At 44.8% G+C, this 27,692-nt stretch overlaps 1 protein-coding gene across 12 annotated transcripts in view; it reads left to right on the forward strand.

Annotated features, from left to right (window-relative positions):
• LOC137378157 (uridine-cytidine kinase-like 1) overlaps positions 1-27,692 on the forward strand; it is a 187,595-nt gene that overhangs the window by 101,860 nt on the left and 58,043 nt on the right. For 7 of the 12 annotated variants that reach the window (XM_068048294.1, XM_068048286.1, XM_068048296.1 and 4 more), the window contains exons 2-5: positions 5,647-5,831; positions 21,781-21,887; positions 22,433-22,603; positions 25,064-25,135. In XM_068048294.1, the coding sequence (XP_067904395.1) occupies positions 5,647-5,831; positions 21,781-21,887; positions 22,433-22,603; positions 25,064-25,135 (535 nt within the window). Of the gene's footprint in view, positions 1-5,643; positions 5,832-21,780; positions 21,888-22,432; positions 22,604-25,063; positions 25,136-27,692 lie in introns of all 12 variants that reach the window. The other 5 variants (XM_068048293.1, XM_068048289.1, XM_068048291.1 and 2 more) reach the window with 2 other exon arrangements.

Below are 27,692 nucleotides of genomic sequence, written 5' to 3' on the forward strand. Positions count from 1 at the left end.
TCCTTCATCGTCACTGGATCAAAATATGAACGGTAATGGGACCTAACTCCATATACCTGCCTTTGCCCCGTATCTCTTCGAATTTTGTTAGCCAAAGCTATTCTCAATGTCAAGTTATAAAATTAACGATTAATTTAGTCAATTGCCATTTGTGGAAGAGCATGCCAAACTTTTACCACTCTGCTTTAAGAAGTATTTCTTAATATCACTCACGAGAGGTTTGGCTGTAATTTTTTGACAATGCCCCCTAGTCCTAGACTCCCCAGCTAGCGGAAATAGGTTTTCCAATCGACCCTCTTTGTTCCCCCTATCTTGAAAACTTCGATCAAATCTCCCCTTAACCTTCTAAATTCTAGGGACTACAATCCTAGTTTGTTTAATCTCTCCTCATAGCTTAACCCTTGGAGTGCAGGTATCTTTCTAGTAAATCCATGCTGTACTTCCTCCAAGGCCAGTATATCCTCTCTAAGTTGTGGTGCTGTGAGTGCTCACAGCACTCCAGGTGTGGTCACCAGGGCTTTGTATAGCTCAAGCATAACTTCCACTCCTTAGTATTCTATTCCTTTAGATATAAAGGCCATCATTTCATTAGCCTTTTTCATTATTTTTTGTACCTGTTTATGACATTTTAATGATCAATGAACCTGGACTCCAAGTCCCTTTGGATCTCAACTTTTTCTAACTTTTCACCATTTAGAATGTACTTTGTTCTATACTTTTTAGTTCCGAGGTTGATGTCCTCACATTGGCCACAGTTTTGCCCATTTACTTAATTTATCAATATCTCTTTATAATTTTACACTTCCATCTACACTGCTTACAATGGCACCTATCTTTCGGACTTTGGTACTCCCTCCCTAACAGCACCCTGGGAGCACCTCACCAGTTTAAACTAATGTGGCAGGGGGATGGGAACCAAAAGAGGTCAGTAGAGAATAAGGATGTAGTAACTAAAGTCTGTAAGGAACTAGATAATGAAGTCAGTGTGACTAAGGGAAAGAGTAGGCAGGGAGCAGATGATGAAAGCAAAGGGACTGGTGGTCTGAGGTGTATTTGTTTTAATGCAAGAAGTGTAGTAGGTAAGTCAGATGAACTTAGGGCTTGGATTAGTACCTGGGAGTATGATGTTATTGCTATTACTGAGACTTGGTTAAGGGAAGGGCATGATTGGCAACTAAATATCCCAGGATACCGATGCTTCAGGCGGGATAGAGAGGGAGGTAAAAGGGGTGGAGGAGTTGCATTACTGGTCAAAGAGGATATCACAGCTGTGCTGAAGGAAGGCACTATGGAGGACTCGAGCTGTGAGGCAATATGGGCAGAACTCAGAAATAGGAAGGGTGCGGTAACAATGTTGGGGCTGTACGACAGGCCTCCCAACAGCGAGCGTGAGATAGAGGTACAAATATGTAAACAGATTATGGAAAGCTGTGGGAGCAACAGGGTGGTGGTGATAGGAGATTTTAATTTTCCCAACATTGACTGGGATTCACTTAGTGTTAGAGGTCTAGATGGAGCAGAATTTGTAAGGAGCATCCAGGAGGGTTTTCGAGAGCAGTATGTAAATAGTCCAACTCGGGAAGGGGCCATACTGGACCTGGTGTTGGGAAATGAGCCGGGCCAGGTGGTTGACGTTTCAGTAGGGGACTACTTTGGGAATAGTGATCACAATTCCGCAAGTTTTAGAATACTCATGGACAAAGACGAGAGTGGTCCTAAAGGAAGAGTGCTAAATTGGGGGAAGGCCAACTATACCAAAATTCGGCAGGAGCTGGGGAATGTAGATTGGGAGCAGCTGTTTGAAGGTAAATCCACATTTGATATGTGGGAGGCTTTTAAAGAGAGGTTGATTAGCGTGCAGGAGAAACATGTTCCTGTGAAAATGAGGGGTAGAAATGGCAAGATTAGGGAACCATGGATGACAGGTGAAATTGTGAGACTAGCTAAGAGGAAAAAGGAAGCATACATAAGGTCTAGGCGGCTGCAGAAAGACGAAGCTTTGAAAGAATATCGGGATTGTAGGCACAATCTGAAACGAGGAATTAAGAGGGCTAAAAGGGGTCATGAAATATCTTTAGCAAACAGGGTTAAGGAAAATCCCAAAGCGTTTTATTCATATATAAGGAGAAAGAGGGTAACTAGAGAAAGGATTGGCCCACTCAAGGACAAAGGAGGAAAGTTATGCGTGGAGTCAGAGAAAATGGGTGAGATTCTAAACGAGTACTTTGCATTGGTATTCACCGAGGAGAGGGACATGACGGATGCTGAGGTTAGGGACAGATGTTTGATTACTCTAGGTAAAGTCGGCATAAGGAGGGAGAAAGTGTTGGGTATTCTAAAAGGCATTAAGGTGGACAAGTCCCCAGGTCCGGATGGAATCTATCCCAGGTTGCTGTGGGAAGCGAGAGAGGAAATAGTTGGGGCCTTAACAGATATCTTTGCAGCATCCTTAAACACGGGTGAGGTCCCGGAGGACTGGAGAATTGCTAATGCTGTCCCCTTGTTTAAGAAGGGTAGCAGGGATAATCCAGGTAATTATAGACCGGTGAGCCTGACGTCAGTGGTAGGGAAGCTGCTGGAGAAGATACTGAGGGATAGGATCTATTCCCATCTGGAAGAAAATGGGCTTATCAGTGATAGGCAACATGGTTTTGTGCAGGGAAGGTCATGTCTTACCAACTTAATAGAATTCTTTGAGGAAGTGACAAAGTTGATTGATGAGGGAAGGGCTGTAGATGTCATCTACATGGACTTCAGTAAGGCGTTTGATAAGGTTCCCCATGGTAGGCTGATGGAGAAAGTGAAGGCGCATGGGGTCCAAGGTGTACTAGCTAGATGGATAAAGAACTGGCTGGGCAACAGGAGACAGAGAGTAGCAGTGGAAGGGAGTTTCTCAAAATGTAGACGTGTGACCAGTGGTGTTCCACAGGGATCCGTGCTGGGACCACTGTTGTTTGTGATATACATAAATGATTTGGAGGAAAGTATAGGTGGTCTGATTAGCAAGTTTGCAGACGACACTAAGATTGGTGGAGTAGCAGATACTGAAGGGGACTGTCAGAGAATACAGCAGAATATAGATAGATTGGAGAGTTGGGCAGAAAAATGGCAGATGGAGTTCAATCAGGGCAAATGCGAGGTGATGCATTTTGGAAGATCCAATTCAAGAGTGAACTATACAGTAAATGGAAAAGTCCTGGGGAAAATTGATGTACAGAGAGATTTGGGTGTTCAGGTCCATTGTTCCCTGAAGGTGGCAACGCAGGTCAATAGAGTGGTCAAGAAGGCATACGGCATGCTTTCCTTCATCGGACGGGGTATTGAGTACAAGAGTTGGCAGGTCATGTTACAGTTGTATAGGACTTTGGTTCGGCCATATTTGGAATACTGCGTGCAGTTCTGGTCGCCACATTACCAAAAGGATGTGGATGCTTTGGAGAGGGTGCAGAGGAGATTCACCAGGATGTTGCCTGGTATGGAGGGCGCTAGCTATGAAGAGAGGTTGAGTAGATTAGGATTATTTTCATTAGAAAGACGGAGGGAGGTTGAGGGGGGACCTGATTGAGGTGTACAAAATCATGAGAGGTATAGACAGAGTGGATAGCAAGAAGCTTTTTCCCAGAGTGGGGGATTCAATTACAAGGGGACACGAGTTCAAAGTGAAAGGGGAAAAGTTTAGGGGGGATATGCGTGGAAAGTTCTTTACGCAGAGGGTGGTGGGTGCATGGAACGCTTTGCCAGCGGAGCTGGTAGACGCGGGCACGATAGCGTCTTTTAAGATGTATCTAGACAGATACATGAATGGGCAGGAAGAAAAGAGATACAGAACCTTAGAAAATAGGCGACAGGTTTAGATAGAGGATTTGGATCGGCGTAGGCTTGGAGGGCCGAAGGGCCTGTTCCTGTGCTGTAATTTTCTTTGTTCTTTGTTCACACAAAATGCAGCGGTTCAAGAAGGCGGCTCACCACCATCTTCCCGAGGGCAATTTGGATGGGCAGTAAATGCTGGCCTTGCCAACGATTCCAACATCCCGTGAATGAATTTTTTAAAAATTCAGCGACCAGAACTACACACAATAATTCAAATGTGGCTTAATTTTTTGTAAAGTTTAACAACACTTCTCTATTTTTATATTTGGTACCCTTAATGTATGAAGCTATAATTCCATATGTTTTTGTATAACAGCTTTTATATAACATTTGCAACAGGACGTGTGAGACAGGGGCATAATAAATGAAATAATAGAGACCTCAGAGCTCAGAGCCCCCGCGCCGCAAGAGGGTACACAGGGTACCAGAAACCTACGTATAACGTCACAATTGATAGATTGAATTATACTTTTTTGGGGGTGTGAGCATACTGGCAAAGCCTGCATTTATTGCCCATCGCTAATTGCCCACGAGCTGGTGGTGGTGAGCTGCCTACAACTGAGTGGCTTGCTGGGCCATTTCATACGGCAGTGAAGAGTCAACCATATTGTTGTGGGTCTGAGGGTCACATGTAGGCCAGACCCGGTAAGGACGGCAGATTTCCTCCCCTGAAGAACATGAGTGAACCAGATGGATTTTTACAACAATTTTATAGTTTCTTGGTTGTTGACAATGAGACAAACTTTTTATTCCAGATTTTTTATTACTTCATTTAATTTTAAACTCCTCCAGCTGTCATGTTGGGATTTGAACTCATATTTCCACAGCATTCGTCTCGGCTTCTGGATTACTCATCCAGTAGCATTCCCACTACGTTACCGTCGCCCACTGCAAGTTCACTGACTGCAGTTAGGGCCCGCCTCTGGCACACGTGAAGTGATCATACACTGGCACAAACCGCAAATGCAAAGTACTTTTTCCCAGGTTGCTAGCAGCAGTGCCCAAGAGTGCAACACACCATTCTTGGAGTCTGTTGGACAATCCAAGAGGTTTGGCAACCCTGCTATACACACAGACATTGGGAGCTGAAGGTTGGAATTTCAACCCCGTTTTAACACCCCACTTCAATGAGAAATGACAGGGGGAAATATTTATTCAGAAGGGAATATAAAAGTCCAGCAGTGGTTTCCACCCATTTCATTCCCAAAATAACATGATAGTTCCATTATGGGTTGGCCACGGACTTAGGAAAAGGTAGAAAGGGGAAGAGCACAAATGGAGAAAGGAACTGACTGGAATTGAATAGTTATCACAAGTACTTACCTACAATGGCTAATATTTGGCAACATTACTGCCTACAATGCTCACACAGGCAACTTAACCTGCTAATGGAACACCCCTTCCCCATTCCTGTGTCCATTGGCTGACATTGCACTTCTCAAAGCGCTGCCTCTTAATTCATGCACCAGTGCTGCCGTCAACTCTTTTCTTATTTTCTCCTGAGTTGCTTTCAGCAGTACCTAGAAGATTAATCTGTGATTCCAGTAGACTCCCATACAATCTGGGAGGGTTGGTAACCCTAGTACCCTCACAGACCAAATAGAAATATCTGTGGAAAGGTGATTCAACATTGAACTCTGATGATAGAGTTAGATTACTAGAGGGATGACCTTTAATGGGTCCAATAGCCTTTTGTTGTTGTTTCTGACTGAATAACCATGTATACTAGCCATGGGAATTACTAACACAACTCTCTTCTTTTTGCAATGGCAGCAGTGAAGAGGCATTAGACAGATTATTACCCCCTGTGACTAATACCTTGTCACCACGAAAGCGAACCACGAGTCAGTGCAAATCTGAGCCACCACTTTTAAGAACAAGCAAACGAACAATTTACACTGCAGGGCGGCCTCCATGGTACAACGAGCATGGAACACAGTCCAAACAAGCATTTGTTATTGGTAAGGAATGCGTGTGTGTGTGAGACAGTTACAGAATTGGGCTTTCAATCTTTCAATATTTAACATCGAAAACTTTTTGCAAATGCTGTCAGTTATCCTGTCACAGCCGTTCCTGAATACAATGTCTAAGCTTTCTGATTGTATGTTTGTAGCTGATAACTATCACAGAAAAAATTAATTTCCAAACTGCAGTTTAAACCTGAGAAACTATCTCAGTGTACTGCAGTCCTGGCACAATGCACCATTTGATGCAGAAACCACATCAGAAGTAATTTCAGAATGTGCTTTTAGTGTAGTGTTTGGCCAATCAATTGTTTTTCCCACTTATTTTGATTGGAAAATCAAGAATTCTCACAGTTTCTTGACAGCCACTCCCAGCATTCAAAGCCTCACTGTAAGGGCATAAGAAATAGGAACAGGAGTATACTATACTGCCCCTCAAGCCTGTCCTGCATTCAGTCAGATCATGCTGATCTTCAACCTCAACTCCAATTTCCTGCCCTATCCCCATATCCCTTGATTCCTCTGCATTTGGAAAAGTGTCCCTTTTATTATCTCTACGTGATGACAGGCACCATTGGTATAGGCAACACCTCTAGTCACCTGCTTCAGTTATTGACAAGTTACAGACTGAGGTGCTTAGGATCAAGTTACTAATGCAACAACAACTCCTTTGATCTACTTTGTAAACACGTATTTACACAAAGTTCATTTTTTTTTTATTTCTTCCGAAGTTGTTTTACTGATTTATTCTAAAAAATTTTCATTACTTTTGACCAGAAAAAGCATTTGTTTACGGCTGATTTGTTTACTTGAATTTAGAAAATGTAAATTTCAGCTAAAACCAGAAGGCTTAAATTTCAGTAAAGCAATCTGTTCTTGTCATTTTTAATATGAGTTAAACTGTGTGGGGTTGGTGGTCAGTGGGTTGGAAATGAAGAGGGGATTTTGTGTACTCCATTTCATTAATAACAACATCATGGCGATGCCAAAGGGAATGCTGGGAATAATTGTTATGTCCCATTAATGTGTCTCCAAAAGCACTCCATTATTTCGACACCAAACACCTTCAAATTTGATCATTTATTTCCTCTCATCAGGTGGTTGCATCATTTGGAAAATGGGCAGATGGAAAATTATAATATTTTCAAGCAAGAACTTGCTTCCCTTATTTGTTCAACTAGAAAAAAAGGGATTTCTTAATAGCTACATTTAGACTTTTGCCTCCCCTTTCTGTGTCTCATAGGTACAAATGATCAAAATGGCAAACATGCACTTATTATTTGTTAGTGATTCATTTAGTGAGGGCTGTGGACCCATTAACAGCCTAATAGGGCGATTTGTTTTGATGAAAAGCAGGATCAAGCATTATTTTCTATATATTTAATACACTAAAAAAATTGTGAGGGTCTGTGATTGAAAAGACAAATGAGCATTCTCCCATTTTTAAGAGAAATTTCACTCGGGTATTTTAGAAAGAAAATAAATATATTTTATCATATATATCAGACTTTATATAATGCCTTATCATGCCTCTTAGAAGCTTCTCAAAGTACTTCACATACATTGAGTTACTTTGAAGTACAGTTACTGTGGTTATGTGAACATGGAAACCATTTTGTGCATGTTGATTGAGAGGAATATTTTTCGTGGAGGTTCAGAGAGGAATTATTTTTCAGGATACCAGGGAGCTCGTTGCTCTTCTTTGAGTAATGCCATGGGATCTTTAGCCAGAGTATACAAGCAGTCTGGATCTTGATTTAATGGGCTGGATTTTGTTCCCAGCCCGATGTGGGTTCCGTGGCGAGAGGGTGGTCGGACAATTGGAGTGGCATTGGCCACCACAGAGCCCAACGCCAGGATTGTCAGTTTCGATCTTCCCGGCGACGGCGAGGCTCCGTGGTGGTGCCTGCACCACTCTGTGACGGGACCCTGCTTTAAATATTGAAATTACCTTTCTGCATTCATTTAAATGGAATTCACCGCGATTCTACCAGCCATTTACAATCCTGAGCTCGATGTGCGGCACTCGCGTGCCTTCACTTTCTTGTCCTTGAAAAGCTGGCTCCACTGAGGCGAGAGTCGTCAGTGCCTGCAAAGGTTGGTAAGTAATGCCCTGCTCTTATTCATTTTTGTAGCGAAGTCGGACATTTGCAGTGAAGTGAAATTGCCAGAAATGAGGGAGGTTGGAGTTCTGCTTCCTTTTTTCATGTATCGGCAAGAAAAGGGGGAAAGTGTCAACTCTGCATTTGTCTGTCGGCAAGGGGAGGGGGTCTGTAGGACTTGCATGGCATACCTCGAGATGTCTGAGTGCCAGTGTCAGAGATGACTGCAGATGGCCAGAGAGGCCGCCACACAGCTATGCGCACTGCTGAATAATGGCCTGCAACCAATAGTCTTTGGTGGTCACCCTGTGCCTGTGGCTCTCAAAGTGACTGTGGCCCTAAACTTCTACACCTGTGGATCATTCCAGGAGTCCACCGGCAACATGTGTCGGGTCTCTCAATCTTCAATGTACCGCTTCAATGTACCGCTGCATAAAGGAGGTTACTGATGTGTTGTACAGGAGGACTGGAGACTATGTCTGCTTTAGGATCCTGGGAGTCAGGCTGAGATGGCCGTTGGATTTGGGGCCATTGCGCGATTCCCACAGGTGCAGGGTGTCATCGACTGCATGCATGTGGCCATCAAGGCTCTTACGGAACAATCACCGCCTTCATAAACCAAAAGGGTTTTCACTCCAATGTCCATTTCGTGTGCGACTACAGGAAGCGCTTCCTTCAAGTGTGTGCCCACTTGAAGGTAGCTGCCAAGACTCGTTCATACTGTGCCAGTCCCAGGTGCAGCTGCTGTTCATTCCCCCAGTCATCACCAAGGCTGGATTCTTGAGGATAAGGGCTATCCCTTAATGACATGGCTCCTGATGCCAGTGAGGAACATGCTGAAGAGCATTACAATGCCTGCCATTGCTCCACCCGAGCGTCCATCAAGCAGGCCATCAGCATCCTGAAGACGTGCTTCCGCTGCCTCAGTAGATCTGGCGGAGCTCTATAGGATGCACCAGACAGGGTTGGGACTATCATTGTAGTCTGCTGCGTTCTGCACAACATCGCAGTCCAGAGTAGGGAGGCCTTGCAGGATGAAAAGGTACAGGAGCAGGACACATCCTTTGACAATGAGGACACAGAGGGCAAGCAAGAACAACCACGCATGGGAGCACAGAGAGCAGTGATGGAGGGCCGACATGGCGAGCAACGAGCAAGGGAGGCAAGGCAAAACTGATTATTGAGCGCTTCCACAATTCCTGAAGTTCAGCACATGTTCCTCAGAGCACAACCCACCATCATGCATCCCTTCTGAAGTCTTCTGCCTCTGTAACGTCCATCTCACCAGCATGACTGGAAGCAGCTAACTGAGTCAGTGCCCATGTGACTTCATCCATGCAGTGTCACCGTGCATATTGGCATGGCAATGATATTGTTTACATTGGCAGTACTGTCAGACTTATGTAATGGAAAGGTGCATAATCAATCCATGGTGACATGTGTTATTCAAACAATAATGGCTGATGATTGGCAGGACAACACATTTAATTAAAATGCACATTACATATTCGTCTCACCCGTGAATACCCACATGTATCAAGGTGTCTTTTTAAAATTTGCAGGATAACCCCTGTGCTGGCAGCTGGACTGGAGCCAGGCTGCTGATTAGGATGCCCATTGGCTGGAATGACTTTGGCGGTTGTCCTCTGTGTGCCTGAGGCCTGGAGGGTCCCAGCTGCCTGCAGGCCTTCTGCACCAGTTCAGGGCTGTCCTTGGATGTCACGGCTGCTGGAGCTGGACTCACTGGCAGTGGGGCTGAGGAGCCAGTGTCCACACTTGGATAGCCCTGAGGGGAGATCCCACATGTGGAGCGCAGCCTCTCCTCCTCCCTCTCGAGACTCATTGGAATCTCTCTGCTCTCCGGAGAAGGGCCAGGAGTGGGAACACTCTCCACGCTCCTGGTCCTTTTCTCACCCAGGCACTGCTTCATTGCAGTCACGCCCGAGGCGAGGATTTGCAGTTGATTGAGCATCTGTGGAATGTGGCTGTCCATTTGGGTCGCCATTCTTTCCATAGAGGAAGCCATGCACTCACATGCCTGGGACATGGCATCAATCATGGCATGGATGGACTCCCCCATCGTCTGCTCAAGACCGCGCATGGCCTCTGGCATCTCCGCCAGATGTTGCCTTACCTCTCCCTGCAACTCCAGCATTCCCTGTGCTGCCGATACCAGCCTGGGCTCAGTATGGGCCTGGCCAACCACAGTCCTCTGACTGTCAGAGGCCTGGGTTGTCTCAGCCTCAGCCAGCTGTTTGGCCACATGTGTGGTGCTCTCACCAGCTGGTGACCTTGATTCTAGTGCCAATTGGATACCCACCGAGGTAAGAGTATCTATGCTGGTGGAAGGTGCAGGAGAGTCATGGGACAGTGTATCCTCTAAGTGCTGCTTATCCTCAGAAGTGGTTGCCATTCCCTCGGTCCCTGGGGGCATTGGCAAGCATCACCCTCAAAGATACAATGAGGAGAACAGACATTTAGGTGTTACGGTACACATGTCGCAATGATGACAGCATAGGAGATGAAATTTCAAACCATTCTGTGTTTGGCAATAATAACTCTCGTCAGCTGGGACCCCAAGCTCCATGTCTGAAATGGCATGTGCTACCTCGCTCCGTGTTAGCTCCAGCGCTGCTTGTTCGGCCTGCGACAGTGGTCTCAGGTCGGGCACTCTGCCTCTAGTCCTGACCGACTCCCTACTGTTATGGGCCCTCTTCGCTTGAAAGAGCAAGGATGCAGATATTGAACATTGCCAAACGTCAATATCACAGTTGCACCAACATGGGCGCTCCATCAACACCTGGGGGATGCTTTGTCTGGCATACGGACTCACGCTGTCATGGGTCAGAAGTGCTCTGAGGTACTAACAAGGGAGACTTTATTCACATTTTTTTATTCATTCATGGGGTGTGGGCGTCACTGGCTAAGCCAGCATTTATTGCCCATCCCTAATTGCCCTTGAGAAGGCGGTAGTGAGCTGCCTTCTTGAACCACTGCAGTCCATTTGGGGTAGGTATACCCACAGTGCTGTTAGGAAGGAAGTTCCAGGATTTTGACCAAGCGACAGTGAAGGAACGACGATATAATTCCAAGTCAGGATGCTGTGTGGCTTGGACGGGAACTTGCAGGTGGTGGTGTTCCTGTGCATTTGCTGCCCGTATCCTTCTCGGTGGTAGACGTCGCAGGTTTGGAAGATACTGTCTAAGGAGCCTTGGTGCGATGCTGCAGTGCATCTTGTAGTTGGTACACACTGCTGCCACTGTGCGTCGGTGGTGGAGGGAGTGAATGTTTGTAGATGGGGTGCCAGTCAAGCAGGCTGCTTTGTCCTGGATGGTGTCAAGCTTCTTGAGTGTTGTTGGAGCTGCACCTATCCAGGCAAGTGGCGAGTATTCCAACACACTCCTGACTTGTGCCTTGTAGATGGTAGACAAGCTTTGGGGAGTCAGGAGGCGAGTTCCTAGCCTCTGACCTGCTCTTGTAGCTATTGTATTTATATGGCTACTCCAGTTCAGTTTCTGGTCAATGGTAACCCCAGAATGTTGATAGTGGGGAATTCCGCGATGGTAGTGCCATTGAATGTCAAGGGGAGATGGCTAGATTCTCTCTTGTTGGAGCTGGTCATTGCCTGGCACTTGTGTGGCATGAATGTTACTTGCCACTTATCAGCCCAAGCCTGGATATTGTCCAGGTCTTGCTGCATTTCTACACTGGCTTCTTCAGTATCTGAGGAGTCACGAATGGTGCTGAACATTGTGCAATCATCAGCGAACATCCCCATTTCTGACCTTATGATTGAAGGAAGGTCATTGATGAAGCAGCTGAAGATGATTGGGCCTAGGACACTACCCTGAGGAACTCCTGCAGTGTTGTCCTGGAGCTGAGGTGATTGACCTCCAACAATGACAATCATCATCTTTTGTGCTAGATGCCAACCAGCAGAGAGTTTTCCCCCTGATTCCCATTGACTTCAGTTTTGCTCGGGCTCATTGATGCCATACTCAGTCAAATGTTGCCTTGATATCAAGGGCAGTCACTCTCACCTCACCTCTTGAGTTCAGCTCTTTTGTCCATATGTTGTCAGTCGTGTGCCATCAATCCTCCCTGACCTCTCTGTCTCTGAAATGGGAGTGGCTCCCATGTGGCATACCGTGTCGGGACAACCAGATCACAATGAGCAATCTGGAAATGTGCCACTTAGCTTTGCTAGACGAAGGAGGTCATTGACCCTCTTACGACACTGCACCCAACCTCGTCGGGTGACCCCCCGGCTGCTCACGTCCTCTGCGATCTCCGTCTAGGCTTGCTTGGTCAGGCGGGAGGACCTCTTCTTGCCATTGCTAGGGAAAAGGACCTCCTGCCTTTCCCTTGCAGCCTGGAGGAGAATAAGCACAAAGGCATCACTGAGGCTCGGACCTCAGCCATCACACAAAGGTTGCCCAGTGGAGCCGCTTGCTGAATGTGGGATTTCTTCAACACTCCTACAGTGCTGCTGCAGTGATTCTCACTGCAATCCAGAGAGAGATTGAATGCAGGGCTGGCAGCCTTTTAAAGATGGCGCCAGCATCTGATCCTGCATCAGGTGACGTTATTTGTAGCATCACTGAGGACACCACTGCCACGTGATTAGGAGGTGTGGGGGTGGGGGGGGGGCTGTTGGGAGCGGCCGCCGTCAGTCTGTAAAGTGGCTGCCTGCTGCGCACTTGCGGCAGTGTGGGTCCTGTGGGGGACGGCTGCCATGTTCCACGCCTGCTGCCACTCAATGGCAGGATGACAAAATCCAGCCCAATATGTGGAAGGATTGCACCTCTGATAGTGCAGCACACTCTCAGCACTACACTGGAGTATCAATCTGAATTATGTGCTCAATTCTTTGTGAACCCCCAAACTTTTGGCTTTGAGGCAAAAGTATTTCCAGCAATTTTTTTAAAAATTCATTCATGAGATGTGGGCATCGCTGGCAAGGCCAGCATTTATTGCCCATTCCTAATTGCCTTGAACTGAGTGGCTTGCTAGGACATTTCAGAGGGCATTTAAGAGTCAGCCACATTGCTGTGGGTCTGGAGTCACGTGTAGGCCAGACCAGGTAAGGATGGCAGATTTCCTTCCGTAAAGGACATTAGTGAACCAAATGGGTTTTTACAACAATTGCCAATGGTTCCATGGTCACCATTAGACTAGCTTTTAATTCCAGATTTATTAACTGAATTCCAATTTTACCATCTGCCGTGGTGGGATTAGAATACATATCCCCAGAGCGCTAGCTGGGCCTCTGGATTACTAGTCCAGTGTCAATACCACTACGCCACCACCTCCCCAAAAATCAAGCTGACATTAGTGCAATACACATATACTGTTAATGGAGTTTTCTAACATTCTTGCTTTATGCACATCTTTTCTCTCTCTCTATTTAAATATATCTATATATCTCAGCAATCCTTTGTGTTAAGGATGTTTCTTCCTTATGGATGGCTGGGTGGAAGTGAGTTGACAGCGCTGCCTGTGGGATCGCAGATGGCTGAGAACCGTATCTTAGCCTTGAAGGCTCTCCCACAGTGAGGACATTGGTTGTCGATCAGTTGAGGGGGTGGCGGATCACTGACTCGAGCAGTTGCCCTCTCTTTCTGTCTCACTCACTGTTCTGTCTGTTACTGCTGCTGTTGATTGGAAGATCTTGATACCATTATTGATAGTGGATCACCATTTTGGTCCCAATTGCGCATCTGCTTCCCATGTGTTGATGTTAGTAGAGCAGACCTATCAAGAGACTTTGAGATTGTCTTTGAAATGTTTCCTATGGCTTCCATGTAAACAGGCTCCCTGATGTAGATCTGAGTAGAGCACCTGTTTGGGCAGTCTTTGGCCGGGCACTCTGACGACAATGTCCTGTCCATCTCCGCTGAAGTAAGATTATCATGGCCTCTATGCTTGGCATATCTGTGTTTTGGAGGACGTTCATCTGGAATGAGCGGGTTGTCTAATGAGGAAAGGTTGGACAGACTGGGCTTGTTTTCACTGGAGTTTAGAAGAGTGTGGGGAGACTTGATTGAAGTATATAAAATGCTAAATGGTGTTGACAAAGTGGATGTGGAAAGGATGTTTCCTCTTGTGGGGGAGTCCAGAACTAGGGGGCACTGTTTTAAAATTAGGGATCGCCCTTTTAGGACAGAGATGAGGAGATATCTTTTCTCTCAGAGGATTGTGCGGCTTTGGAACTCTACCTCAGAGGGTGGTGGAGGCAGGGTCATTGAATAATTTTAAGGTGGGGGTAAATAGATTCTTGTTTGGCAAGGGAATCAAAGGTTATCAGGGGTAGATGTGAGTATGGAATTTGAGACACAAACAGATCAGCCATGATACTGAATGGCGGAGCAGGCCAGAGGGGCCGAATGGCCTACTTCTGCTCCTAATTCGTATGTATGTTTGTTCCTTTGTCCTCCCACTGCATTTAGAATCTTAGAAATTGTACGGCACAGAAAGAGACCACTTGGCCCATCATGTCTGCACCGGCCGACAAACGAGCCACTCGGCCTAATCTCACCTTCCAGCATTTGGTCCGTAGCCCTGCAGGTTACGGACTTGAGGTGCATATCCGGACTCCTTTTAAATGAGTTGAGGGTTTTTGCCTCTACTACCCTCTCGGGAAGTGAGTTCCAGACCCACACAACCCTCTGGGTGAAAAACGTTTTCCTCATCTCCCCTCTAAATTTTCTACCAATCACTGTAAATCTATGCCCGCTAGTCACTGACCTCTCTGCTATGGTAAATAGGTCCTTCACATCCACTCTATCCAGGTCTCTCTCAGTTTTGTCACTTTTCAATTAAATCTCCCCTCAGCCTTCTCTATTCCAAGGAGAACAACCTCAGCCTCTCCAATCTTTCTTTATAGCTGCATTTTTCCAGTCCCGGCAACATCCTCGTAAATCTCCTCCGTACCCTCTCTATTGCAATTACATCCTTTCTGTAATGAGGTAACCTGCGCACATTACTCAAGTTGTGGCTTAACCAATGATTTATATAGTTCCAGCATAACCTCCTTGCTCTTCAATTCTATACCTCAGCTAATAAAGGAAAGGATTCCATATGCCTTCTTAACCAACTTATCGACCTGTCCTGCTACCTTCAGGGATCTGTAGACATTCATTCCCAGGTCCCTCATTTCCTCTATACTTCTAAGTATTCTCCCATTAATCGTGTTTTCCTTTGTCTTGTTTGACCTCCCCAAATGCATCACCTCACACTTTTCTAGGTTGAATTCCATTTGCCACTTTTCTGCTCATCTGACCAGTCCAGCTTTTGATAAAGTCCTCCATAGGAGGTTGGTTAGCAAAATTAAAGCACATGGGATAGGAGGTAATATATTGGCATAGGTTAAGGATTGGTTAACAGGCAGAAATCAGAGAGTAGGAATAAAAGGGTCATTCTCGCATTGGCAGGCTGTGACTAGTGGGGTACTGCAGGGATCAGTGCTTGGGCCCCAGCTATTCACAATATATATCAATGATTTGGAGTTGGGGAGCAAATTTAGTATTTTTAAGTTCGCGGATGGCACAAAACTAGATGGGAATGTGTGTTGTGAGGAAGATGCAAAGTGGCTTCAAGGGGATTTGGGCAGACTTAGCGAGTGGGCAAGAACATGGCAGATGGAATATAATGTGGAAAAATGTGAGATTATCCACTTTGGTAGGAGGAACAGATGTGCAGAGTATTTCTTAAATGGTAAGGGATTAGAAAGTGTAGATGTATAAAGGGACCTGGGTGTCCTTGTCAGTCAGTCACTGCAAGCTAACATGCCGGTGCAGCAAGCAATTAGGAAGGTTAATGGTATGTTAGCCTTCATCGCGAGGATTTGAGTACAGGAGTAGTGAAGTCTTGCTTCAATTGTGTAGAACCTTGGTTAGACCGCATCTGGAGTACTGTGTGCAGTTTTGGTCCCCTTACCTTAGGAAGGATATTATTGCCATAGAGAGAGTGCAACGAAGGTTCACCAGACTTGCTCCCAGGATGGCGGGACTGTCCTATGAAGAGAGATTGGGGAAACTGGGCCTGTATGAGAGGTGATCTCATTGAAACCTACTAAATACTTAAAGGGATAGACAGGGTAGATGCAGCTAAGATGTTTCCCCTGGTTGGGGAGTCTAGAACCAGGGGACACAATTTCAAAATAAGGGGGAAGCCACTTAGGACAGAGATGAGGAGAAAGGTCTTTACTCAGAGTGTTGTGGAAGCTCAGTCATTGGCCGGAATTTTACGGTGGGCTGACAGGAGCCGGACTCCGACGTAAATGTCGGTGCCGATCCCGCTCCCACCCAGCCTGGGGATCCGTCCCGTATTTTACAGATCCCCAGGCTTTAATTGGCCTGAGGCGGGATTTCCACCTGCGTGAGGGAGGAGGTCCTGCCTCAGTGAGCTGCCGACCAATCATCAGGCCGGCAGCTCTTCGTCTCAGCAGCACCACCGGGAGCGGTGGCCACTGCTGAGACGGCAGCCCAGCCAACCGAGGAGGATGCAATGGAACCGGGACAGAAGGTAAGTTTGGGCAGCCGCACCAGGGGAATCGGTCATGTCCTGGTGAGGCTAGGGTGGTCGTTTGGGGGGAGGGGGGCGTCTTGGATCCCAGGGTTGGGTTGGGAGGCGGGGGCAGCCCTAAATTGGGCACCCTGTGCCCGATTGCCAGGCCTCCCCCCTCCCCACCCCCACCGCCCCCCGGGGTGCGAAAGGCCGGCAGCTATAACTGGGCAGCCTTTCACGTCCCTGGCACACCCGTGGAGGTGGGCGAGGGCCCTTAAGTCTTGATTGGCCTCGGACGGGCAGGCCGCTTCTCACCACCACCCCCCGCCCCCCCACCGGACCTCCGTAAACTTGGTCGGAGGCGGAAGCGGGACGGTTAGGCCTCCCGGAGCCTGCCGCTCAATTTTACGCCGCCATCACGCCACCATCCGACCCACTGAGGCGGCGTAAAATTCCAGCCATTGAGTATGTTTAAAGCAGAGATTGACAGATTTCTAAATACAAATGACATAAGGGGATATGAGGATAGTGTGGGAAAAAGGCATTGAAGTAGATGATCAGCCATGATCATATTGAATGGTGGGGCAGGCTCGATGGGCTGAATGACCTACTCCTGCTTCTATGTTCCTATGCCCATCAATATCTTCCTGCAGCCTACAGCTATCTTCCTCGCTATATACCACACGGCCAATTTTTGTGTCATCTGCAAACTTCTTGATCATGCCCCCTACATTTACGTCCAAATCGTTTATATATACCATAGAAAATCAGGGGACCCAGTACTGAGCCCCGCGGAATGCCACTGAAAACAGCCCACCGTTCACTAAAACATCTGTCAACAATTACCCTTTGTTTCCTGCCATTGAACCAATTTTATATCCACCTTGCTACATTTCCCTGGATCCCATGGGCTTTTATTTTTTTAACCAGTCTGCCATGTGGGACCTTGTCAAAACCCTTGCTAAAATCCATGTACACCACATCAACTGCACTACCCTCATCAAGTTTTCTTGTTACTTCAAAAAATTCTATCAAGTTAGCCAGACAAGATCTTCCCTTAACAAATCCATGCTGACTATCCTTGATTAATCAGTACCCTTCTCAGTGACAATTTATCCTGCCTCTCTGAATTGATTCCAATATATTGCCCACTACTGAGGTTCGACTGACTGTCCTGTAATTATTCAGTCTATCCATCGCTCCCTTTATAAACAGAATTACAAGGTTAACAGTCCTCCAATCCTCCGGCACCACACCTGTATCCAATAAGGACTGGAAAATGATGGTCAGACCTTCCGCTATTTTCTCTCTGGCTTCTTTTAACCCTGGAGTACATTTCATCCGGCCCTGGTGATTTTTCAACTTTCAATTCCATTAATACTTCCTCTCTCCCTATGTTTATCACCTCAATACTTCACACCCCTCTTCCTTAACTACAATATCTGCATCCTCTCCCTCTTTTGTGAAGACAGACACAAAGTATTCATTAAGAACAATGCAAACATCTTCCGCCCCTGCATATAGGTTACCTTTTTGGTCCTTTATGGGCCCTACCATTTCCTTAGTTATCCTCTTTCGCTTAATGTATTGATAAGGTATCAGACCCACCGGCCGTCCATGTCTCCGCTTTAAAGATGTCTGCAAACGCGACATGAAATCCTGTGACATTGATCACAAGTCGTGGGATTCAGTTGCCAGCATTTGCCAGAGCTGGCGGGCAGCCATAAAGACTGGGCTAAAATGTGGCGAGTCGAAGAGACTTAGTAGTTGGCAGGAAAAAAGACAGAGGCGCAAGGGGAGAGCCAACTGTGTAACAGCCCCGACAAACAAATTTCTCTGCAGCACCTGTGGAAGAGCCTGTCACTCTAGAATTGGCCTTTATAGCCACTCCAGGCGCTGCTTCACAAACCACTGACCACTTCCAGGCACTTACCAATTGTCTCTCGAGATAAAGAGGCCCAAAGAAGAACATTGATAAAACACCTTTCAGTTCACCTTGATTTTGCTTGCCAATATTCTTTCATGCCCTCTCTTAGCTTCACTAATTTCCTTTTTGATTTCAACTCTCTGCCTCCTATACTCCTCTTAGCTTTCTGCAGTATTGAGTTTTCTGTGTCGGACATAAGCTTTCCTTACTGATTTTCCTTCAAGTAGCTGTTTCCAGTCCATTTTCACTAAATCACTCCTCAGCTTAGTAAAATTGGCCTTTCCCCGATTAAGAACCCTAACTCCTGTTCTATCCTTGTCCTTTTCCTTATTTATGTTAAAATTGACGGAATTATGATCACTACCACCAAAATGCTCTCACGCTGCCACTCCTTCCACCTGCTCAGCTTCATTTCCTAAAATTAAATCGAAAACTGAGTCGTCTCTTGTTGGACTTGCCACATACTGGCCAAAGAAGTTTTCCTGAATGCACCTCAAGAATATTGCTCCCTCAATTCCTTTCACACTGAAACTATCACAGTTAATATTGGGGTAGTTAAAATCATCTTCTATTACTGCCCTATTGTTTTTGCATTTCTCAGAGATTTGCCTCCATATCTGCTCATCTATCTCCCTCTGACTGTTTGGGGGTCTATAGTACACTCCCAGCAGTGTGATTGCCCCTTTTTTGTTCCTACACACGATCCATATGGCCTCATTTGACGAACCTTCCAACATATCATCCCTCCTCACAGCTGTAATGGTTTCTTTGACCAAAATTGCCACTCCCCCCTTTTTTTTATCCCCCTCTCTATCACGTCTGAAAATCCTGTAACCACGAACATTAAGCTGCCATTCCTGTCCTGCCTTAAGCCATGTTTCTGTAATTGCTATGATATCATGCTGCCACGTGTCTATTTTGTCCTCAGCTCATCTGCTTTATTTGCTATACTCCGTGCATTGAAGGAGATACCCTTGAGCACTGCCAACCTCTTTTTTTTTTTATTTTCTACCCTTTCTTTCCACTGTCTTCCAGACTTATCCACTAATTTTCGGCCTTCCATTTTCATTTCGGATTTTGTCCTAACTGAGTCTATCCTCAGGTCCCCATCCCCCTGCCAAACTAGTTTAAACCCTCCCAACAGCACAAGCAAAATGTCCCGCAAGGAACTCAGTCCTGGCAAGACCCGGATTTGCAAGATCCTTCTGAGACAGCGTCGTTGATGTTGTTATAGGGCCTTGATATGGCATCTATAAGTTGTCCAAGCTTCAGCACTGTAGAAAAACATGGGGAGAACCAGTGCCTGATAGATTTTGAGTTAAGTGTCAGGTCTGATATCACAATTCTTGAAAACGTTATTTACCCAGGCTGAGCTAGCACATTGGATTCGGTGGTGTACCTCTTCATCAATATCAGCTTTTTGGGATAGAAAGCTTCCAAGATAAGGGAAGTGAGGGACATTTTCCAACACTTTGCCATGAATCTCAATTGAAGGCATTGGATTTGATATATTTGTTGTGGGTTGGTAGAAGACTTTGGTCAGGGCAAGTGCCATGCTCTCGTAGGCTTTGATGAATACGTCAACTATCTGGTGTAATTCGTCTTCAGAATGTGCATTAACTTGTCATCAGCATACTGTAGTTCTGTTACCGAGCTGGTTGTTGTCTTGGTTTTGATCTTCAGCTGGTTGAATTTGAAGAGTCTACCATCAGTGTGACAATTTATTACCACACCTGAATGGAGCCTGTCAGTAGTAAGTTGCAGCATTGCTGCAAGAAAGATTGAGAATAGTGTTGGTGCATTAACACACTCCTGTTTTATGCCTGCTTTGTCAGGGCAGGGGTCTGTAATGGAGCCATTGCATTGTACTATTATTTGCACATTTTCTTGTAGGAGATATGATGTTTGTGAACTAAGCTGGGCATCCATATCACTGTAGCACTTTCCAAACGGCAGTTCCATTCACCAAGTCAAAGGTTTTTGTGAGATCAAAGAAAGCCATGTACAAAGGGATGTTCTGCACTTTTCCTGAAGTTGGCATGCTGTGAAGATCATGTTAGATTTTGGTCTGGTGGGTCAGAAGCCACACTAGGACTCTGGAAGGACCTCTTCTGCAATTGGCAAGAGGTGTTTAAGATGTATCCTAGCTAGGATTTTGCTGGCAGTTGAGAACAGTGCTATACCCCTGTAGTTGCTACAGTTCGATTTGTCTCCTTTCTTGAAGATTGTGATCATCTCGGTGTCTCTTAGGTCACTTGGAATTTCTTCACTCTGCCAGAACTTCACAAATAGTGTATGTATCCGAGAGATCAGTATGTCTCCATATATATGCTGTCTGCCGTCCCACAGAATGGTGGGATGTGATAGAATGTATAGTCATGATTGCATTTTTCTAGACGGCAAATATCAAATTTAGCGCTGTTGTTCAGAGAGGTGACAAATGAAAGCCATGCGTTCCCTGAAATGCATGAGGAGACAACCCAAGGGCAAGGCTATGTTCACTAACCTCTTAGCCATGGGATTTAAAGTGGGATTTTCTAAGACCTAGGATTAAGTCACCAGCTCCTCCCTCAAGGTTCGGGAGCTGTTTACAGCATAAAGGGGCCGGATTTTCCCTCCGGGGATGGGAAACAGGAGTCTGAACTGTTTCTGGGTCCTGAATCTGCCCCGGGGAGAAACAGTCACTCATTGGGATTTTCATGGGGGCGCCCTCTTAATTGGCATGGAGACAGGTTCTCTGTTAAGGGTGGCAGGCCGGCTCTCGAAGCAGGAAGGCCAATCAGAGGCCTTCCAACTTGAAAGGAGCGGCAAACTTTAATGTAAGGTAAGTAAGAGACAGGGTGCTTCAACTTGGAGACACACTTTCACCAAATTTTTAAAAATCTTCAATTAAAAATGGTTCTTGCAGCCAGGCTACCACCATGGGGGTAGGGGAGGGGAACCCTTGCACCGGTAGGCAAGGTGGGCCTTGATGCTTGCTTGGAGAGCTGCGCCCTCCCCAGCCTGCCTCCAGGTTCCTCCTTCCAGGCACCTAATCTGGCCCGCTGGTGTGGGAAACTGGAGGCTGACTGGAAAATTCAGTCTGCCTTCTTTACTTGAACTTAATAGGCTTTTAATGAGCCATATTGGCTGCCTGCCACGTGCAGGTGGGTAGCCCTGCTGGCCTCGATCCCGTCTCCACAAAAATAGCCCAGAGGCGGGATGAAGCTGGGGAACCAGTGTGCTGGCCAGCAGGGCTAATTTTCAGCCCTGCCTGCCTCTGAACTCAGCCCCAGTGTGGGCCAAAAATCCAGTCCAAGATGTCATGCAAGAGACTGGAAGGTTAGATTTGCAAACATTTTTAAAAGGGAAAAAGTCCTTTGTTACTGGTCCAGAAAACTGGCAGCTATATATTGTGTTACTTTTTTAGGGTTGTGTGGTGGTAGTGCTTCAGGGAAAACTACCGTGGCCAGGAAGATAATAGAAGCTTTGGATGTTCCCTGGGTCGTGCTTCTGTCTGTGGACTCCTTTTACAAGGTGCGTTTGTTTTGACTTACAAATTCTCGTTACTTAATTAGTTGCTATTGCAGATGCAAAAAAAAACACCCGCAGAGCAGGAACCCTTTGACTGGGGAATCCCTGGGCTTTTACTGGAACACTGTGAAGGGCAAGATCTTTCCAGATTATTGCACTTTCATATCCAGTTATGCAGTCTGCATCAAAATCCTTTATATTTATGTCTGAATTAAATAATGCAATGTCGTTTTTTTTTCTCCAATAGACTTTTTATGCTGTATTCTATTGTAAATCACAGTGAAACCATTAAGACTGCAGTAGTGATCACTAAAGGGCAGATTTTACAATGTAGTGCGCCTGACACTGAGTTTCATGCACTGGGAACTTAAATTATAAGACTATGCAAGAAAACTTAGTCAGCTAGCCGTGAAGCCAGTTGCTAACCTTTTTGCACAATATTATAAATAGCACTTCTGCCTGTGAACTCTGTGTGCCACAATATCATGTCTGTTCCTACAACTATTGCTGTCAGGTGTGTAATGCTCACCTTTTGTTTTTGCCCACAGGTACTCACTGAAGAGCAGCAGGAGCGAGCTGCCAACAATGACTATAATTTCGACCATCCTGATGCGTTTGACTTTGATCTCATTGTGTCCACTCTTAGGAAACTAAAACAAGGAAAAAGCGTAAAAGTCCCTATGTATGATTTTACATCACATTGTAGGAAGAAAGAATGGGTAAGCTCAGTGCACACTGAAACAGGAATTGCTATTCAGGAATGGATAAGGAAAATCAGGGACTAATTGAAGTAAAGCATTTGTCATATTAATTAAGAAACAAACACTTTGGAACATATATTTTAATACAAAGGGCAAGAAATGATGTTGAATTTGTACAAGACATTGACGAAGTCAGAGCTATTGTTTGTATGCTCTTCAAGGTGTCCTATTTAAGGAAGATGTTACAGCTATGGAAAATAATTAATGAAGATTCACGAGAATGTAACCAGTAATGAGACCCTCTAGTTTTGTGAACAATTGCTTTTAATTTGACTTTAATAAATTTCAAAGATATGAGAAGTTCTTTTCTTCTTAATACTGTATATTTTCTTCTGTGTGTAGACAAAATGCAGTTAGTTTATGTAAAAAATTAAGACTTTTTCACTGGAACAGGAGAGGGTAAAGGAGGAGTCTAAGTTTACAAAATTATGAAGGGTTTTGAGAAGACAAACAGTGAAATGTTATTTCCGTTTCTTGGCTAATCAGTAACAAGGCTCATAGGATCAAGATTATCACTTGAAGAACGAAGAGGGTAATTAGAATTTATTTTTGTATAAAGGGTTGTTAGATCATTTAATTATTTGCCCTAAGTGGCTGTTGAGGCCAAGGCAATAATATAATTTAAAAGGGAATTTGATAAATATTTGAAAAGAGAATATAAAGGAATACTGGAAAAAAGTAGAGAAAATGGATTAGAGGAGATAGCCCCATTTGAAGAGTGAGCACCAGCATAGCAGTTTTTTTTTAAATTCATTCAATTAGGTATTGCTGGCAATGGCAGCATTTATTGCCCATCCCTAATTGCCCTTTAGAAGCAATGGTGAGCTGCCTTCTTGAACTACTGCAGTCTTTGTAGTTTAGGTTCTCCCTCAGCACTGTTAGGTAGGGAGTTCTAGGATTTTGACCCAGCAATGATGAAGGAATGGTGAATTATTTCCAAGTCAGGATGATGTGTGACTTGGAGGGGGTTGTGTTCCCCTGCGCCTGCTGCCCTTGTCCTTCTCGGTGGTAGAAGTCACAGATTTGGGAGGTGCTGTTGAAGAAGCCTTGGTGAGTGCTGCACTACATCTTATAGATGGTACACATTGCAGAAATTGAGCACTGGTGGTGTAGTGAATGTTTAAGGTGGTGGATGGGGTGCCAAGTGGAATGCTTTGTCCTGGATAGTGTCGAGCCTCCTGAGTGGTGTTGGAACTGCACTCATCCAGGCAAATGGGGACTATTCCATCGCACTCCTGACTTGATGATGGAAAGGCTTTGGGAAGTCAGGAGTTGAGTTACTCCCTGCAGAATATTCCTGCAGAATACCCAGCCTCTGATCTATTCTTGTAGCCACAGTATTACGTGGCTGAATGGGATGAATGGCCTCCTTCGTTGGTGTAATTTCTATGATTGCATGATTTTGTTTTCTGATTTTAATCTGTGTTTAATGTAATACATCTAAAATGCACAATAATATTATGTTGTGAAAAGCAGCAAAACATAATTTTCTTGGTTGTATTTTGCAATGTCACGTCCTGGGATATGCTTCATTGTCATTAACTTTGCCAGATGTCGAGCTCCATTTTGTAAGACACTATGGAACCCATTTTGGGATTTTCCATTATTGTCCTCATTTACACAAGTGTAGGAAATGAAATAGTTTGTTCCTTTCCATGCTGTACTAAAAATGTGTGATAAAAGCAATGAAAATCATACATGAAGAATTAACTCCTTCTGCAGCATTGCAAATTAGCATTAAAATGTGACTAAGACCAGAATATTTTAGTTCAGCTACATTCTGACTAGATAAAATAATAACGATGGATGATTCTGACATTCACTCTATAACGCAAGAAGCTTGTAAGAATTAGGCTTTGAAATTATACAACGGGATGCTAGTGCAGGAATGCTTAATGCATTTGGCTAAAATTTCCTGTTTCTACTGTTTTGGTAGAATTGTTATCCCATTTAAAATAAATTGGGGAAACCTTTGCTCATATGAGAGAGGAATTTCAGACAAAAACGTTAAGCATTTGCATATTAGTATCCCTGATGTAATTCCAAGAGCTACAGTTTTGTGACAGCCATTCAGAGTCTCAGTTGTGGAATTGGTGAAGGGTAACCGAAGATAGGGTGACTCAAATGCTCAGCCTGATGTTGTGCACCCTCTGATCATTGGGTAGACAGAATCAATGGTAGACACCTTGTTATCTGGAAAATGATGCGTAGTTTTGACATGGAAGGTAGACCTAAGGAAAGAGGAGAAAGTCATATTCAAGTGGAATTTTACATTTATAAATAACTTTATTAGGTCGGGGTGAGTGGTCTAATTGTTCTGATCAAAACAGACCAATTAGGGCTGGTCTTTAAGTGATATTGAATGGCTTATTTCTTTGTTGCTGCAAACTGATTCATATTATGTATTTTGTGCTTCAGAAAACATTATATGGAGCCAGTGTGATCATTTTTGAAGGCATCATGGCTTTTGCTGACAAAGAATTGTTGAAGGTAAGTGTCATAACATTAGACTTTTTTTTTGAGGGGGAAATGCACCTTGTCCCAGTTTCCAGTGTGAAATGGTCAACATGATCCCAACAATGCCCAAAGATGTTGGCTTGAGACTCAATCCAAATTGGGCCTTGGGCTTCATTAGGATGAATCTGGTGAGCTACAATGCCAGTCAGACATCCCAAGTGGCTCGTCAATCATGTCGTTAGGAACTTCAAGCCGACTCTGATGCCGAGTGTGTCCAGGAAGAAGAGGAGGTGAAGTAGAGGGGACGAACATGAGCCAAAACTAACTCTCAGTACTTTTGTGGAGCCTGGAAGAGTGCTTCACAGAAATGAAATGATCCTCTCCAGAGATAACAAGCATCCGGGGTCTCTGTGCTCCTCCAATTTGGGCCTCTTATGCGTGCCTGATTTTCTGTAAATTGTACTTGTGTTTTTTTTTAAAAACTGTAACATGATCTTTCTTAATATAAATAATGCTTTATCTGTCTTGCCTCTATAACCTTCTTTAATGATGACTATGTACAGACAGCATGTGACTATATACCAAACTAGAAGGGATTTTAACTCCAGTATCAGTTAAATGTAAATACTGTAAGCCAGAATTATACATCAGAATAATATGTACCTGTTTTAGCTTGTGATGAGTGTAGAATTCAGCAACTCTTCTCCTAGTGTGAAGAGACTCTTGTTGGGAACGCAGCTTGGAGAAACAGACGTGCCTGAAATTCATGAGAAAATCAGCACTGGCCATTAATCTGGCATGGATCTCCTGATTTCTGATGCAGTCTAACATTTCCTCCGATTTAAAGCTGAAACATCAGCTGAGATCATCATTTGAATTGCCTGCATTGGAACTATTGAGAAAATAGATATAAACACAAGTGCAATGTTTTTAATATAGTACCATATATAGATTCAAGTATGCACAGTACAATGTGGGGTTAGAGAGCAAAGGGAATAATTAGATCAATGCAATAGAGGGAGAAAGGAGGGAAGGCCTAGGAGAATGAGGGGGAAGAGAGAAGAGGAGAAGGAAAAAGAGGCAGCAATGAGGGTAGAGGAAGAGGTGGAGCAGAGAGAGGCAAAATATGGGAAAAGAGTGACAAGTGCAGAGGGAGAATAGAATGGTGACAGAAAGGTGGAGCATGGGGAGACTGGGGATGGAGAGATGGACAGATGAAGAGTGATGGGGAAGGAGAGGCAAAGAAAAAGACACATGGAAGAGGAAAGAGCCTAGGGGAGAACGGGGCAAAGAAAGGGATCAGGGAGAGGGGTGGGCGGAACAAGACTCGGGGAGCAAAGGCAGCGAAATTACTTCAGCGAAGCGCGGATAGCAAATAAATGCAGCGAGGGGCAAGGAACATCAACTTGCACCTTTCATTGTCTATTTGCATTCACCAGTACTGCCCTCAATTACCTTTGCGATTTGTTGAACCAAAGATTCTCAGCAGTTGGAGGATGATGGTATTTTAGAGTGAGCAATGGCCAACTTAAGAATGCACCATTAATGCACATTACAAATGAATTACAAATTGGCCATTATATATCAGGAAATATCTATGCTACAGAGCCACCCAGTGGCTTCTGTGTGGAAATATATGCTGATTCGCAAGGACACTCGTGAAAGGATCGAGAACAAGAGGGCACAGATTTAAAGTATTTGGTAAGAGAAGCAAAAGTGACATGAGGAAAAACTTTTTCATGCAGCGAGTGTTTGGAATGCGCTGCCTGAGAACGTAGTGGAGGCAGGTTCAATTGAAGCATTCAAAAGGGAATCAGACAGTTCTATGCAAAGGAAGAATGTGCAGGATTATGGGGAGAAGGCAGGGGAATGGAACTGAGGGAATTGCTCTTTCAGAGAGCCAGTGCAGACATGATGGGCCAAATGGCCTCCTTCTGCACTGTAACGATTCTGTGTGACAGTCAGTATTCCATAGAAGGTGCTATTTTGGGATCTAACATGCACCCCTTACAGACTTATTAAGTATTGCATGTGAATGTGGAACACTGTTAAAATGGAAATTCCACGAGAATCGTAAGGGTTTTTGAGATTGAATGTGTTCACCCATTTAATATATAATACAGGTTTTCTATTTTTATGCACATTTAATAGTATTGTGCATGTTGTGCCAAGATCAGTGGCCTCTGACTGCAGTGTGAATCAAACAGACAATAGGATAATAGAAATTACAGCAGGGAAGCAAACCATTTGGCCCATCGCACCTGTACTGGTTCTAGCTCTTCAATTGGAGCTATCCACTGTAATCCTGTTTCTCTGCCCTAGTCCTGTACCCTTTTCAAATACTTAACCAATTCCCTTTCAATGATGTTATAATCTCTGCCTCAGATGCTTTTTAGGGTAAAATATTCCATGTCCTAATAACCATTCGTGTCGATGAATTTCTTCTAACTGCTGACATCATTCTCTTCTGTGTGATCATCTTCAGTCTATACCTCCTTGTTAATGAATTACCAGCCAGTGGTACAATCTTTCAGTATTCAAAACCTATTGTAATTTGAAAATCTCTATCGGATCTCATTTAAACTCTTTT

Source organism: Heterodontus francisci, chromosome 16, assembly GCF_036365525.1.
Source record: "Heterodontus francisci isolate sHetFra1 chromosome 16, sHetFra1.hap1, whole genome shotgun sequence".
In the NCBI taxonomy this organism is placed as follows: Eukaryota; Metazoa; Chordata; class Chondrichthyes; order Heterodontiformes; family Heterodontidae; genus Heterodontus; species Heterodontus francisci.